This window comes from Physeter macrocephalus, chromosome 17 (genome assembly GCF_002837175.3).
Source record: "Physeter macrocephalus isolate SW-GA chromosome 17, ASM283717v5, whole genome shotgun sequence".
Classification (NCBI taxonomy): Eukaryota; Metazoa; Chordata; class Mammalia; order Artiodactyla; family Physeteridae; genus Physeter; species Physeter macrocephalus.
Window position 1 is genome coordinate 44,478,798 of NC_041230.1, and position 17,617 is coordinate 44,496,414.

Genomic DNA, 17,617 nt, shown 5'->3' on the forward strand with positions numbered 1-17,617 from the left:
CCCTCCCTCTCCCACCCCTCTCATGGTCACAAAGCACAGAGGTGGTCTCCCTGTGCTATGCGGCAGCTTCCCACTAGCTATCTAATTTACATTTGGTAGTGCATATATGTCCCTGCCACTCTCTCACTTCGTCACAGCTTACCCTTCCCCCCCCATGTCCTCAAGTCCATGCTCTAGTAGGTCTAAAGAGGTTAATTTTTTATCAAGCAGTTTTAGCTCTTTGTATACTTAGAGCTTTTTTAGAATTTTTTAGCTCTTCCATATTCATTTAAGTTCTAAAACTTTGTTGGAATCCCATATTTAATCATAGTTATAGAGAAAGGCAACCATAAAATAATGAGTAATAAAAAAAATCCAAATTATATGTGCATATCTTCTCTAAGAAGAAGAATCTTGTTAATTAACTTTTCTTACTAACGCTAAGAAAAATGGTTATGCGTCAGTCTAAAACAGGAAAATAATTTGAAATTCATTTAATTTAAAGTTGGTTCATTTTCTGTAAACTTTCAGATACTCTCAACGAGTCTCAAACATGGCCTACATAAGTCTCCTCTCACATAACACGCTTTGTAACGTGCCTAAATGTAGTGTAGCGTGGAGACCCTAATATATTCATACAGCAATGTTTTTTGAGTACTTACCATGTGAAGGCATTGGTAGTCACTGGGGATGTAGTGATGAGCAAAACATAACATTTCCTGCCCTATGGAGCTTACAATCTGAGAGTGAAGTCAAATTTTTAACAAATAATCTAGTGCATACATGTGTATACATATATGTGTACGCACATAACATTTTTCACATTCAGTGTAGCTTCTAATGTTCTGTTGGAATACCATATACATACACTTACATACGTATGTATACACACACACACACACACACACACACACACCCCATCCACACTCACACTTCTCCTTACCCTATCATATACATACATATATATACACGTATGCACACATCCAACATGAGTAAATGTAAGAAGGAACATAGCACATAAGAGGAACTGAAGGAAGTCCAGTGTGATTGGGGTGAAAAGGGCAAGGAAGTGGTAGCTGGGAGAGACCAGATATTTTAAGAGTAAGTATTCATGACTTGGTAATTAGGAACTGGTCGTATTCATCACTTTCTCTAGGTGGATGAGAGCCCTGATTTTGAAATACATATAACAATGTGTGATGATGATCCACCCACACCTGAGGAAGACTCAGAAACACAGCCTGATGAGGAAGAAGAAGAAGAAGAAGAAAAAGTTTCCGCACCAGAGGTGGGAGCTGCCATTAAGATCATCCGGCAGTTAATGGAAAAGTTTAACTTGGATCTGTCAACAGTTACACAGGCCTTCCTAAAAAATAGTGGTGAGCTGGAGGCTACTTCCTCCTTTTTAGAGTCTGGTCAGAGGGCTGATGGGTATCCCATTTGGTCCCGACAGGATGACTTAGATTTGCAAAAAGATGATGAGGGTACCCGAGATGCACTGATCAAAAAATTTGGCGCTCAGAATGTAGCTCGGAGGATTGAATTCCGAAAGAAATAATTGGCAAGATAATGAAAAAAAAAGTTTTGGTAGATAAGGCATTAAAAAATTTTTTTGTGACAATTGAACTTCTGAGATTTTTACATTGGAACTGACACTCATCTTTTGACCAATGCTATTGTTGCTCTGTGAGTCCTAGATTTTGTAGCCAAGCAAAGTTGACAGATGAAAATAAAAGAAATTGGGTATATTTAGAGCTGTTCCTGGCAGTATCAATGTGTTTGTAAAAGGAAAATCAAAAACAGAGAGGTTGGTTTACATAGTAATAACCGCTTTCTGGAATGGAATCCCTGCTGTATTGGTGAGAGGAGCTAGTGTCAAAGTCAAAGGTGGAAAATTAGGTGGTCTTTTCAGAAAGCATAAATAAAGAGCCTCCTATCCTTTGGCAGAAGCTTCTCTAGATTATGATAGGTTCCAAATCAAGAATCTAGGAATGTGGAAAGATTTAATTACAAGGCCTTTGAACATGGACTGTCCCAAACCCTTGCATCCCCCAGTGAACTCTGATTTCTGGGATGCTTCGAAAACCCCATATTCCTTTTGCCAACTTATATTTGGGGAGCCTGTTTGTTGGCTGTTCTTTTCTTCAAGTCTGTGTCAGTTAAGTCTCTAGCATGTGTTTTTTACCTACCATCCAGTTTTGTTTAAAACACAAACAAAAATTTAGAGAGTCTTGAGAAAAGTCTTACTTGGTTACTAGTAATGTGTTTTTATTTATTGAGGATAGTTTTGTGCTAAGAATAGTGTTAGATTTAAAAATTAGAGGATTAATTCTTCTTTGTTGTGTTGATTTCATTATTGAAAATAAATAGAACTTTGTATTTGAGTCTCCACAAAGTGTTTTCTTTGATTGTATTCACAAAACCTTTTAGGTATAAAAACCATAAAGGAACTAACATTTTTGGCTCTTAGAAATTAGAACCAATAAAGAGTTCCATTTAAGAACTAATGGGTTATTAGGAAGAAACTGTTTCTTCTGGGTGGAGCAAAGAGAAGATCTGTGTTAGGGACTGTGAACGATGGCATAACAAGGTGAACTGCTGAGAGTCAAAAGGGAAGAGAAGCCAATAAGGAACCATCCGGTGTGTAACAGGTGTCAGTGCCTGTCCCAAATGCCTGAGCACTCACCATTCCAGCACTTGCCACCAACAGGAGTCCTACTGCAAGCGCCTTCCTGAGGCTCTCTCTCTGCTTGAAGTGCTGTGGAGTTAATGCCCCTGAGAGCAGCTTTCAGCTAATGGTGAATAGGAATCAGAGGATGCATACCCAGCTTCCTTGCTCACCAGAGAAATGACAGCTGAATATTTGAGTTACCCCTTGAGTGGAGCAATGGTTTCCATACCATCTGAGGCCGCCAGTAGAAGAAAGCATAGTTGCCCACAGTGGTATGAATGCACCTGCATAGGCCTCCTGTTATTTTACATACCCACTTCCCTACTAGTGCATCCTGGAATCATCAGTTAAATTCACATTTTTTCCTTAGAGTCTGCTTCTGGGAGAACCCAGCCTAAAGCAAAGCATTTAACCTTTTCCTCCTCCTTAGAATGTTGGAAGGATACAACACACACCCAGCAGTAAACGTAGCTCGCTGCAGTAGTGATTCTTTTTTTGGCGGTGCTGCACGGCATGCGGCATCTTAGTTCCTTGACCAGGGATCGAACCCACGCCCCCTGCAGTGGAAGCATGGAGTCTTAACCTCTGGACCACCAGGGAAGTCCCTATAGTAGTGATTCTTAAATGGGGCTTCGGAGGGGTCGGGTGGTGGATATTTGTTTAAAATGGGTTCTTCTCCATTGTGATGTGACCCTAGGGTTGAAAATCATTGCTTTAGATATGAAATGGAAATGTCATCTAGCATGTCTGTATCTCAATAAAGTTACCACAGCCTATTGGCTTTACAGAGCTAGAAATCCCAGTTTTGTCAGTCATGTGCAAAAGGGTCTGATTTATTTTACCCAGACTCCCAGAAGACATGTTTAAATCAAAACACACACCAACTTCTAGTGCTCATTATAAACCAGTAATTTTCAAATATCTGGTTTTGTAATTTCTCTGGACTGGGATATATGTGGGGAAACAAATTATCAGAAGTATTTTGGGGAGCACAAAACTAAGCAAGAAAAATGAGTTGGATCTTAATGGTTAATGGCATTGAGCTATGGCTGTATCTACTCCAGAGACCAGCAGTTCAAGTCTTGAATTGAGATACTTCTGCTTCGTGCTGCCAGATTCTTGTTCTTCGGGTTTTCTTTCCTTGACTTCATGAGTTTGGCTTTTCTTTTCTGCTTATGATGTGGGATACATTATTTCTTACTCATTTTAGCTCTTGAGTTCTAGGCCTTCCTCACTATTCCTCCTTGGCTCCCCCTTACTCCAGCTTTTGAAATTTTTCTAGACCTTTTTAGACCTTAAATAACCTCCAAAACTTCATTAGTGGCAGAAACATTCTGTCTTCTCTTTCTCTGCGACAGTGAGGCTATTCATTATTTTCCTCTGTTCCCTATTCCATTGAAGTGGGTGCAGTTGAGTTTTAAAAGTTGAAGCTGCTGTTTGAATTGTTCTGATCCTCTCTTGCTTTTGGACTGATGCTTTTGGCTGAGTCATATGCCTACCTGGCTATAGCAATAAGGTGTATTTCATTGAACGTAACAGAAAACCTAACTCTAAAGGACTTTACTAAATAAGGGGTTTTATATTTTGTATATATAACAAGAAGCCCTGAGGTTGGATGGCTTTAAGGCTCTAGTTTTCTGCTCTGCCATCTTTAACGTGTCCTGTCAGCTGCTCCCCTTGTGGTTGAAAGGTGGCAGCTACAGCTCCAACAGCTGAAGAAGGAGGGTTTCCTTCTAAGTGTCTCCTTTATTGGTGGGCAGCCTTTCTCAGAAGCCCCTCATAGACATCTCACTGGCCAGAATTGTGACTCGTCCCCCTTCCTAACTCCACCTCTCTGCAGGGTAAATGAAATTGACTTAGAGTGATTAAGATCTTGGGCTGCTGATTGTGTATCCTTCCCTGGGAATGTGGCCTGAAAGGGGAGGGTGTATACCCAAATAAAAGTCAGGGAGTTTAGGGTCTGCTAAGAACTTCCATTGTACGGACGAGTCACCTTCTTCAGGAGCAAGAATATTCTACCCAGGATCAGGCAGCATAGCTAGTGACTAAATCCCCAATGCCCCCTCCAGAGGATATACAGTGATTTCTGCTCCAGAGGTGAAGTCTGCACTTTGGCCATCACCCAAACAGTGGACACAACCTGGACCAGGACTGGCCTGCGAGATGCGTGACCTCATCCACGGCCCCTCCTGTCCAAAGGTTTTTAGCCCCAAGGGGTCCAAGAACTAAGGGACCAGGTTGTTGGGACCCAAGGGGCCTCTAGGAAGAGGGCAGGTGCCTTTTATCGGAGGCAGAGCTGGGATGGGGCAATCAGATGCTCCAGCCCTGGGCACCAAGCAAGGTCCACTGGACTTGCCACCCTGTGCCAGAACCCTGCAGGATCCGTGTTCTCAGCCCTGCTTTCAGGCTGTAGAGACCTTGACCATGACGACCTTTAAGGCCTCCACTGGCTGTGAGCCCAGTGCACATTCATGGTCACCTCAATTTGGTATAAGAATAGAATGCCTGGTCCCCCAATCCATGAAAGCAACATCTGACTCACAGGAGATTCTGAACTGGTCAACGTGGTTCTCTTGGTCAGATACTGTTCCTTACCTTTTTCTCTAGAGACTTAATCCCACTGCTTGCTTCAGAAGTGAAAATTTACCGATTTCTCCAGAGAAGGTCGTCCCATCGGTCTCCCTCCAGAGGCTATAGTCAGACGTGTAGATATAGAGATAGGCATAGAGAAGAGTATGGAGGGGAGCTGTAGAGACAATGTAGATGAACAATAGATAATATATTTACATAGATCCATATGTATAAACATGGAGACACAGATATGCATATAAATGAAGAAGTAGATTATAGACACAAATGTATAGTTTTCCCTTCACAGATAATCAGACTTGTTTTCATACGTTGGAGAACTCTGTCCACATATGTGTTTGAAGTACAGGAAAGATACTAGGACCTCTCATCTCTGACCACATGAGAATCGTGGGGGAACAATTTAAAAATCAAACTAGGCATGGTATCAACACTGTTAAATATATCAGATTTTTTTTGTAGATTTGTGCCACTAATACCTGCACATACGCACGTGAGTTTTAATTCCCTAAGTGGTTAATGAAGATACAGCTCATATTAGGAAAAATAACTTGTGCTGAGTGTTATTTGGCCGTAAATACTGATGTTGGAATATTCTGGCACTTGTGCTTCAGTGTATAAACATCTAGAGAACTCTTGCATGTAATGCACCCAGATACCAGAAGGATGTCCACCTCACGACTATATCTGTGCAAAACTGGTATCTTTGTAAAACTAGATGTATGCGTACTGATCTTTCAACACCTTCATATAGAAAGTAAACAAAGCAAATATGACAAAACAGAAAGCAAATTGATAAAATGAACAAAGAAGTGATATACATATATTTTTTTAAATTTTATTTATTTATTTGTTTATTTTTGGCTGTGTTGGGTCTTCGTTGCTGCAGGCGGGCTTTCTCTAGTTGCGGTGAGCGGGGGCTACTTTTCGTTGTGGTGTGCAGGCTTCTCATTGTGTTGGCTTCTCCTGTTGTAGAGCACAGGCTCTAGGCACATGGGCTTCAGTAGTTGCGGCATGCAGGCTCAGTAGTTGTAGCTCACGGGCTCTAGAGCACAGGCTCAGTAGTTGTGGCACACGGGCTTAGTTGCTCCGTGGCATGTGGGATCTTCCCGGGCCAGAGGTCGAACCCGTGTCCCCTGCATTGGCAGGCGGATTCTCAACTACTGCACCACCGGGGAAGCCCAGAAGTGATATTTTTTAAAGACATTTTTATTGCCAAGGTAAACCCACAGATAACAAAATCTGTTTTCAGAATTTACCTTTTCAAAAGAAGGGGGAAGACTGAAAATGAGAATGGTTATCCCAGGTTTTAGATGAACGTATAATGTATTTATAATAAGAGGAGAAATATTATGGACATATATATATACATATATGCAAATATATACAAAAAACTAAAAAAGTGGAAATATTAGCATCATTAGCCTATGTTCAGTGATGATATGGTATTGCTATTATAATTTCCTTGTAATTTTTTGTATGTTTTAAATAGTCAAAGTAAAAATACACTTCTAAGTGAAGATTACTCAGTATTATGGATTTGTCCTAATCCATTTAATCGTTCCCGTAACGATGGATGCTGAGGTAGTATCTAGTTCCCAGTTTAAACCCTCGGATCTTTGGGGAAAAGCTTACTTTTATGAGCTCACATCATCAGGAAGTACAGCATCCCTTCGTTTTCTACACAATGAACTAATTTCAAGTTTGCCCTTTCATGATGCCAGGAGGGAAAGAAGTTCTAATATGTCCCTCAGAGATCTATTCTCACCTGAGTTAGGTTACAGTTTGTGGGTTTTCCAGACTGTGGAGGACGTGATTACAGAGAGAAGGTCATATTCGTGAGTAAAATACTTTTTTTCTGGAAGAATTCAGCAGACATGTCCACTACCTAGTGCCCATGGTGCTTCCATAGGCAGTGTGGAGCTTGGAAACAGTCCTTCACTTAGTGGAGTATAGAAGATAACCACTGTCCACAAGAAAAACAACCTCCATGTGGGTTTCCAAGTGGTTTTTCCTTCCCCCGCTTTAGTTTTGCCTCTGACAGGATGACTTCCTTATTCATTGTTCTTTAAATTGCTCTGATCTGCAGCAAAAGAAAGGACTGGATCAGGTTCAGAATGCTATCTTCTTCCTCCTGAAGCCCAAGCCCTGGTGAGCTTTGCAAAGTGTTCAGAAGAGCCTGAAAATCCTGGAGGGTCCTCTTCCTGTGGATCAGGATTCAAAAAAGTTTGTACCTTTTACTGCCAATCTGTGGATGACAGGAGTTGACCTAAAGGCTTCTTGAGGTTTCTATGTATTGCTGGTGCGGTTGGCTGAGGGCATGAGATGGTTCTCCAGCTGACTCTGTGTGCTGTGGCCACCAGTCTGTGTCAGTGGGTCCTTTATTGAGGATCCCACTCTGCAATCAGAGCCTGGCAGCACTCATCCCACCACTGTGGAAAGTAAGATATGTCCACCTGGCTCAGATCCTGTGGTGGTGGTTTTTTGTGCTCAGCTTGAGGCTGAGAATAGTCTTCCAACTGCAGTACTCGCCTGTCAGTCTGTTCTTGGTGATCCTGGCATTCTTCTTGGTATTGGGGCCAGAAAGGATACTGAGTATCTGGGTCTCCTCCCATAGTCAGCAGTACTGGCACATAATTCCCAAGTGTTAGAGTAGAGGGAGAGTTCTCCCCTCCCTGCACAGCCTGCATGGGCTGCATCATGACAGTTTGTCCTTGGATCACACAAGGGACAGAGGATACGTGGGATGGGAGAGGAACAGGTTGAAATGGTTGGTTCCTGCTGAAAGAACTGGAGGAAGGAAAATGATGAGATCTGCCTGGGAGAGTGCATAGGTCAATTTTGTGCTGCTGAGCTGTCAGACCAGGTCTCCCATTTGGGCCATCTACCAAGGAATTCACAGGCTCACTTCTGCTCTGCCCAGGGTACAGAGATCTTGGGTCCTGAAACCACATCTCCGTGAGAAAAATGGAGACATGGACATCATAAGACAAGCGATTCTGGCTCTGTTCTCAAACTGTGTAAAGCAAAGGGCCTATTATATAGGCCCAAATCTCAAGAGGTGTGTGTGTCTCTCTCTCTATATATATATGAAATTAATTGCCCTTGTTCATGTGTTCAGTATGTGTATATATGTACATATGTGTGTGGACACGTATATATGTGCACATGCATAAGCATGTGTGTATATCTATGTGTGTGTATGTGTGTATATGTATACATATACACACATACAAACACATAGATTTAGGTCATAGCACATTCAGCAATCAACTATAGATGAATTGAAACTGGCTAAAAAGGCATATGCTTTAGGATCCACCCTTCAGTTTCAACAATGGATCAGGGAACAAGGTCTCTTGATGAGGTTGACATTTTCCTCCTATTAATCAGTGTTTGCACAGCAATACATACGTTGTAAACGTGTATAAATCTGAATAAGGGTTAATAAACACAAATAAGTGTTTATGAGGGTCATTGTGCTGATAGACCTATGAACATGCTTCCTAGTCATGAGTGTTGAATGTATACAGAACCACTATCCCCATAGCTTAGGTAGAAGAAGGTACTAATGAGGGTGCTTTTGTTCCCCTATTTGACTATGTTTGTAGATTTTTTTGGGGGTGTTAAAAGTGGGGGAAGGAGAGATGGGCAGGATATCTAGTTGGTAGAGGCCAGGAATGCTGAAAAACACTATAGCTGGCATGGACTGCCCCTCCCAAGAAAGAATTGTCTGGCCCAAAATGACAGCAGTGCCAGGCTTTAGCAAACCTAACAAGAGTGTTCTCAAAATAGGCATTAACTTTCACATTTTCCCACAGTTTTGCTGCTGGTGATTCTGAATAGATGCACCACTGACAGTTTGATTAGAAAATTCTTCCTTTTGCAGGAATGTGACTTGTAATGCCAGGTGTTTACTATCCCAAGCCTTTGTCCTTGATTGCTGTGGTAATCTAGGTTAGTCAAGGTTTTCCAGCAGCCATTGGGGGTAACATCGTTTAATGGGTTAGGGATATTTGCTGCCATAGACATAAAACTTACTTGAATTCTCGATTTTGGAATGCCTGTTTGGCTAGTGTTTTCCTGTTTGCAATGTCAAAGAATTGGTTCCTCTTGAAGGCTTGAACTAGAATGTTTGATTGAGATCTTGGAACAGATGTGTGGTCTTGTGTGGCTCCTTTTGGTAAGTATTCTAAAAGAGAACACAGGGACAAAAGGGTTTTTAGGACATTTTTGCATTCAAGCTGGAAACTCAAACTTGGGAAGATAGTGCTGACCTCTTACTCCCTCTGAATCCCCCTGAGATGACAGAAGAGGAGGATGTTGCCCTGCTTAGAGCAGCAGGACCAAAAAGTCCAAAGCCTTTCTTGCTCAGAGCCTGTCTGTCCCAGCCACTGTGGGACCATGCTTATATTGATGACCTTAGGTTACCCACGACAAGCTATAACTGGCTCCAAAACTAAGGATTCTTTGTGGAGAATTTGGGCACAACATGCAGAATTGATTCCCCTCTCAATGGGACCCACTGATGAACTGCATTTGGACTGGTGGGTTCTTACCTTGAGTTTAAGGCTGAGGCTGGTTCTGTCCATGGGTTTGGTCTTCTCCTAAGGAGGAGCTGAACCCCAATCGGCTCTGTCTTGCTCTGTGGTTTTTAAACCAAATCTGAGTGGGAAAAGGCGATGTGAAAGTCATGTAACTCAGTCTGTGTCATTCCGAATATCAATGCAGTTAAACAAAACTAATTGATCAACTGCTCTTGGGATAATATACCTAAGAGAAAGACGATGTATTATCCTGGGATTGATGCTATTATTAGCATATAATTCAGGATGGTATACAATCTGCTCTCAACTCAAGTTAGCATTTCTTGTACGGTCATCCTCAGGGTATCCAAAATAAATTTCCTTGATTTAAGAAAAACTGTAGTTCTCTCAAAGGAAATCAGTCCCTCTCTCTCTCTCTCTCTCTCTCTCTCTCTCTCTCTCTCTCCCTCTCCCTCTCTCTCCCTCCCTCTCTCTCCCTTGTGTTGTATCAACTTTTCATTAGAATACCATTTCATAATACACAATACACATGGGATTGATCTTAGAAAAGAATTTCTTTATGTAGGGCAGTAGAATTAGCCATAGTCAAGAGCAGGGCTAACTCACCTACACTTCCTTTTTCTTATTTCATCCCATAGTCAGCAATAGATAATGAAACTCCTAGGGACCCCATATATCTTGCTTTAAAACTATTATCACTAACATAACCAATTGTATTCTGCTTGTTTCCTCATTACTGGAGTTGGCATTGCAAGGTACTTTCTAAGTTTCTGAGTGTTTTATTTTGATAATTTGATAATTCATGGTAAGATTAGGGTGTCAATTATAACCAATATCTGATGTAGCACTCATATCCGAGGCATTGTGTTAAAAGGTTATATCCATTCTTTAAATTAATTAATAAAAATATTTTCCAATAAGAAGTCTTAAGCCCAAGTGGAAACTGGAAACTAATGAGTAAGTTACTGAACACAGTTGCAGAACCAACCTCATCCTACATTGTTTCCTGGACTTGCCATCCTCCACCTCAGTTCAAATGGGCCTAGTACCGCTCATGCAGCCAATCACTATAGTCCCCCAAAGTGCACTTTATTCTGGGATTGGGAAAACTGTTTCCTACACCTAAAACAAATGCATTAAGAAAAGAGGAACTTTTCTTCTCCCCAGCGTCCCCTCAGACTGGTGCCCTTATAGCCCTTATATATAGTGACTTATTGGAGACTTTTTTTTTTTTTTGCAGTACGCGGGCCTCTCACTGCTGTGGCCTCTCCCATTGCGGAGCACAGGCTCCGGACGCGCAGGCTCAGCGGCCATGGCTCACGGGGCCAGCCGCTCCGCGGCATGTGGGATCTTCCCGGACCGGGGCACGAACCCGTGTCCCCTGCATCGTCAGGCGGACTCAACCACTGTGCCACCAGGGAAGCCCTTGGAGACTATTTTTGATAACAAAAATCTGAACTCATTATTCTTGTCTGAAAGCACCTTTTTTATTGACCTTTATTGATTTCAATACTGTTTCAGTTGGTATAATTGTATTATTTACAGCTGTCTCTTTGCTGACTGAAGAAATCCAGTTTATTTTTATTTTTACATCAGTAGTTCTATTCAAAATGATACAATATGGGATTTTATTTCATACACTCCTGTGTATGAATCACATTTCAGATATTAGTGAAAAAAGAAAAAACTAGCTTGAGAATTGGGAATTTACATGAGTGCTTACCCCACAGTTTCCTCATAATTATATATTAATCATTATACTGCAGTGTATATTCCAGTACTTGATACCATATTATCATAGTGATCCAATTTCCTCTATTCTCTAAATCTCAAAAGTTGATTTAATTATCTCCTATTGGGAGAGCCTCAACCAGTATATTCTTTTCTCCAAGAGTGAATACCCACAACCAATTGGTAGAAGAAGTAACAGTTTTCTACCATTGGTAAAAGAGGCAATTCTTGTTTTTATTTTGTTTTAAATATTATTTAACAGGGAAAAACCTTTGGGAAACATACCCAACATAAGAGAATCAACTGCCAGTGCTAAGCTTGGCCTTTCTCTTTACCTTGAACCTGACAGATAATGAAATAGAAACCTGATACTAACCTGAATTTTAGATTCTGGAATGCCAATTTCCTTGGCCAGTTGTTTCCTGTTTGCTTTTTCAGGGTAAAGCTCATGTTCAAACCATGCTTGGAGGATATTCTTTTGACTCTGGTTGTAAATAATCTTGCCTTTTCAGATTTCTTTTCATAATAGTATGTCTGATGAAGAGAAAATGGGGAGAAGTATGAAGGATATGTTTATGGATTAAAAACTGGGTGAGCATATATCTTATTTCAGGTTGAAAGTCTGTAGATCCAATGATTTTTCTGTATTTTTACTTTAGGGATATACCTAAAGTCATTCTAAATTGGAGACATGGGAATTCCCTGGTGGTCCAGTGGTTAGGACTCCATGCTCTCACTGCCAAGGGCCTGGGTTCAATCCTTGGTTGGGGAGCTAAGATCCCACAAGCAGCCCAGCGTGGCCAAAAGAAAAAATTGGAGACATATAGGTCAAATATATATATAATAGAAAAAATGACAATCTGTCATCTCTGAGTTACCAAAGGAAGAAGTTACTAGAAATCCACAAAATTACATGCAAAGAAAATAGGAGTTAGGAAAATAAATGGAAATAAATGAAACAAGTAAAATATGAAAAACATGAAAAGGATAAATACAGTACACAAAACTGTTACTTTATGATAAAATACATTTAAATAAATATAAAGTGTTAAATTATTAGATATAAACTAAACATAAAATATTATGTATTCTATATATATTTTTCTCCATTTAAAGTGTTAACTTTAAGACTTTTGAAAACCCACATATGGGACTCACGGCCATCTCTTAAATTTGAAATTGCATTCTCTAACTTCAAAGTACCCATCAATCCCCTGATACAACTTACCACTGCAAAACAGCCCCTGCTTCAACAATCTATTCCTCTAATCATAATTGGGATTTTACTTTTTATAAACTCTGGAAAATAAACAAAGCATGTGGCATTATCAAAGAAGAGAGCAAAACACAGATGGGAATTTACCACTTGCAGTGCTGTTCAAATCCATCTTGGGAAGAGGTATCCAGATTCTGCAGAGCTGAGTGGACAACTAAGCAAGACACAGGATTTATAAACACCCAGAGTGACCCACCCATTTCTTAAATACCCTCCTATTTAATCCCTTCATTAAATATTTAACAGTTTTCAGAAGAGACTTGAAGTAATCAGGTTGAGAGGAAATATAGATTCTACCAGATTCTAATTTTGCATCTATTATAATACCTCCCCAAATATGACTTAGAATCTGTGCTTTCTACTTTACATAGTACATATGTATGTATCAATATATATTATAATATATGCTTTGTTCTCTATAATTTTTAGTACTCCTGTTTCTTAATTATTTTGGCTTGATGATATTATTTTAATATTAGATGGATATTCCTATTCACTTTGTAGGCTCCCTGTTTTCCTTAGCCCTTACTGGAACAAATTTCTTTCCATTATTGTTAGTAGGGTTTATGCGTTACCTTGGCTATTCTATATTCCACAGTTATTAAAAAAAACACTGATCTAGGTGTTGCTGTGAAGGTATTCTATAAATTAATTGAATTATATAATCAGTTGGATTTAAGTAAAGGAGATTATCCTTGATAATCTGAGTGGGGCTGATGCAATCAGCAAAAAGTCTTAAGAGCAAATCTGGGTGCATTCCTGAAGGAAAAGAAATCACACCTGTGGACAGCAGCTTCATCTCCTGCCAGACACTTAACAGCCTGCCCTTCCAAAGGGCCTGCCCTAGAAATCTCATTCTTGCCTAGCCAGCCACCACAATTGTATGAGCCATTTCCATTTAATAAATGTTTTTATTTGTATATGTGTATGTATGTATGTACACACACAAGTATGTATATAATTTCACAAGTTCCCTATGTGACTTGAGTTCAGAATGCTACTGATTTTGTTTCTCTGATTGAACACTAAATAATACAGATGTTGTTACTGAAACCGAGCAGGATCCTGTGGGGCTCCTGGGCAAGGAAGTCTTTCAAACAGTTGCTAATCAAGAAAGGAAGGGGATGCAGAGACAGGGGAGGAGCGGCCAAGAAACGCTAGTGCAGCCTTGGGGCAGGGTCCTGGTTCCGCTTCAAGGGATACACATAATAATATCTTTGAGCTCTTTATAGAACTCAAACCCCCAACAAATCAAGATGTTAGCATTCTTCATTCCAGATTAAAGAAACCAGAGAAGCTCTTCAAGAGACCACCTGAGCCCAGATTAAAGGAGTGCAGGCCCTGCACACACCCTAATCCTTCTTAACAACCCTGCCCTTGAACCATTGCTATAAAACACCTCACCAAATCCTCCCGGGTTGGGACACTGAGTTTTTCAGGGCTGAGCCTGCTGTGGTCCCCTTTGCCTGGCAAAGCAATAAAGCTATTCTTTTCTACTTCACCCAAAACTCTGTCTCTGAGATCCGATTTGGCACTGGTGCACAGAGGCCGAGCTTTTGGCATTGGTACTGCAGGTAGTTCTATAAGAATAGACTCTTAGAGGTATATGTTTGTATATATCATATATATACAGATATACATGCATTTATATATAAACATAAATATAAAAAATATATATCTATATATTTGGGTCACTGACAAGGCAAAGAACTAAAACCATCCAAAGTAGTTGCTGAGGACAAAGGAAATATGAACTGATAGTGGAAGTGTTGCAGGAAGCGGGGGGACCCCTTCCAGGGCCTGAGAGTGGGCTCTTGTCTAACACTTGGACATGAATTGTCCAAGGAGACACACATGCTGACAAAGCAAAAGACTTTATTGGGAAGGGGCACCTGGGTGGAGAGCAGTAGGGTAAGGGAACCCAGGGGAACTGCTCTGCCATGGGCTCACTGTCTCAGGTTTTATGGTAATGGGGTTAGTTTCCAGGTTGTCCCTGGCCAGTTATCTTGATTGGCCCATACTTCGTCTGACTCAGGGTCCTTCCTGGTGGCGCACCCATCTCTCAGACAAGATGGATTTCAGCGTGAAGGCTTCTGGGAGGTTGGCAGGACATATCATCTCCTCCCTCCTCCTTTTGGCTCCTCCTGAATTCTGGTTAGTTGCACTTCATTCTTTATCAGGACCTCCTGTTGTGAGACAACTCAGTCAAGCAGTTATCATCATACCTGGCCAAGGCAGGCAGTTTTGGTCAACGGTTCCCTAACAGAAGAAAAGTTACAAATACCAGCTATTACCATGTGACCATTTGCATAAATGAGGATATACTAATTATGAGGATTGCATTATGAATACGTTTGTATAAATATTAACAAAATATTTTGCTTTCTTCCTGATGTTATTTCCTGATGATCCAGTATAAGATGTATTAATAATAGTTAACATTAAATCACCATATTTAAGGAGCATCAAAAGAGAAGTATTCACATCAGCCAAGGATGTTGCATCCTCTTTGGGGAAAGGATTAGCATGTTTCTCTTGTAGGCATGATAGTTGCACCATATTAGGCAGAAATACCACTTTGTTATTATCTTTATTTGGAAATTATTTATGGTTTCAGGACATGTGTATGGTTTCCAGGTTGACAAGGTATGGACAGAGTTGGTCAGTTTAGTGTCAGTATGGCTAGGCTACAGACCCTAGTAATTCAAACACTCACCTACTCGGAGTTTCTGTGAAGGTATTTTGTAGATGTGATTAAAGTTCATAATCACCTGACTAAGGGAGATTATCCTATATAATCTGGGTGGGCCTAAGTCAATCAACCGAGAGGCCAGAAGGACTGAATGAAGGCTTCACTGAGAGGAAGAAATTCTGCCTATTGATAGATGCATCAGCTCTTGCCCAAGAGTTCTAATCTGCCTTATGGATTTTAGACTTGCCAAGGCTTCTCTGCAGTCACATAAACCAATTCCTTGCAGTAAATCTCCACCACACTGATTCTGCTTCTCTGGTTGAATACAATCATCTGATACAATTATTAAATTATTTACTTTGAAGTGATGACTTTAACAAGAAAAAAATATATATGTGGATTTGTTATGGGGCTAGACCATGGGTGATGGAAAAATTTATTGAATCCTGAAAAGATGGCAACTGTAAATTTTGCTGCTGTAAATTTTTTTTGGTAAACGTCAGCTGTGAAAAACTGGAAGGCAGGAAATGTGACAAATACTCTATGCCTTGACTTAAAGACAACAGAATATCTCTGTCAAGACTCATGTGCTCTTGGCTACTATTGCCTTGGGAACAGCTAGAGAGAAATGAGCTCAGAAAGAAATGTGTTCCTTAACAGGAAAAATGGAAGGGGATAGAAAGATTGTATGAACTGCACGATAACGTGTACGGGCAGACTTTGTATCATTTATATGAGGAAATACGAACTTGGAGACATATTTTCTAAAAAAAAGTTTACACAGTTAAAAAAAAGCAAAAATCAGGGCTTCCCTGGTGGCGCAGTGGTTGAGAGTCCGCCTGCCGATGCAGGGGACACGGGTTCGTGCCCCGGTCCGGGCAGATCCCACATGCCGCGGAGCGGCTGGGCCCGTGAGCCATGGCCGCTGGGCCTGCGCGTCCGGAGCCTGTGCTCCGCAATGGGAGAGGCCACAGCAGTGAGAGGCCCGCATACCGCAAAAAAAAAAAAAAAAAAAAAAAAAAAAAAAAAAAAGCAAAAATCAAACCTGGGTTGTGGCTTAAAACCTTTGGTGTAAAGCAGTGATTGCATTATAACTTCTACCAATCATTCTTCTATTATTTAAGACAGCATTACTATAAACTGCCACCAGAAGAAAAATGATACGTGCTTTTGCCACAGACACTGATAAGCTCAAGATATTTAGCATGAGAAACAGAAAAATTAGGCACAATGAATTGGGGGATGGGCTAATTGCACCTAGAAATAGATATAATTAGATAGGTTAATTCGTCTTTAATTGTGTGTGTTTCCCTTTGTTGACATATATGTGTGCGATTACCAGAAAATTCACATGCTTTAACTAAAAGAAACTTAGTGTGGATAAAAACAATATTTTGTGAACTGCACCTCCTCATATTATACCCAGATGGTAAAACCCTCAAAGAGCTATAGCCTCTAATGCCCCTACAAATGAGGCCAAGCAACATAAAGGACATCCAAGTATCCGGTGTAGGGACTTCATCTAGTATCAGACATTGACCTAACTAGGGGGAAAAGCATTCTCAGCTAAAGGGAGCTCTTCCTCAAAACATCCCCCCATCTGAATCTTGCTGTTGCTATGTTTCAATGGGTGCAATGTCCCTCCTCTTCTTCCATATCATGAGAGGATATTACGTTGATCCAGTCCATGTTCCAACTGGCTCATAGCATGAGCTTTTGTTCTTTGATATTTTGATGAGGAAGAGTTTTATCTGGATCTTTCAGCTGCTTTGAGTGTAAATGGAGGTGTTGGGCTTGGAGTTCTGTGTTTGGAAAAATCTTTCATACTGTGCTTGCTGGAGAAGGGTAAGATTATTCTGTGTACTTTAGGGATAGAAGCCAATAATTTTGACCAAATAGATGGACTGCAATATAAATAAATAAATAAATAAATAAAGTCATTTCTTTTTTAAAAAAATTATTTATTATTTTTTTAGTACATAAAGCTTTTCATTTATTTAATATTCTTTTTTTAACGTCTTTATTGGAGTATAATTGCTTTACAATGGTGTGTTAGTTTCTGCTTTACAACAAAGTGAATCAGTTATACATATACATATGTTCCCATATCTCTTCCCTCTTGCGTCTCCCTC

At 40.4% G+C, this 17,617-nt stretch overlaps 2 protein-coding genes across 3 annotated transcripts in view; one reads left to right on the forward strand and one right to left on the reverse strand.

Annotated features, from left to right (window-relative positions):
• Positions 1–2,327, forward strand: part of TERF2IP (TERF2 interacting protein) — an 8,221-nt gene extending 5,894 nt beyond the window's left edge. The window contains exon 4 of one of the 2 annotated variants that reach the window (XM_028477404.2): positions 1,136–2,327. In XM_028477404.2, the coding sequence (XP_028333205.1) occupies positions 1,136–1,537 (402 nt within the window). In that variant the 3' untranslated portion in view covers positions 1,538–2,327. The remainder of the gene's footprint in view (positions 1–1,135) is intronic. The other variant, XM_007116514.4, reaches the window with a different exon arrangement.
• Positions 2,328–7,620: 5,293 nt separating this feature from the next.
• DUXB (double homeobox B) lies at positions 7,621–15,558 on the reverse strand. Its single transcript, XM_024125152.1, is given in 6 exon segments — positions 7,621–8,193; positions 9,281–9,312; positions 9,315–9,518; positions 9,811–9,904; positions 11,894–12,051; positions 15,510–15,558. Coding segments are annotated over 6 exon segments (1,110 nt in total).
• Positions 15,559–17,617: the final 2,059 nt, after the last annotated feature.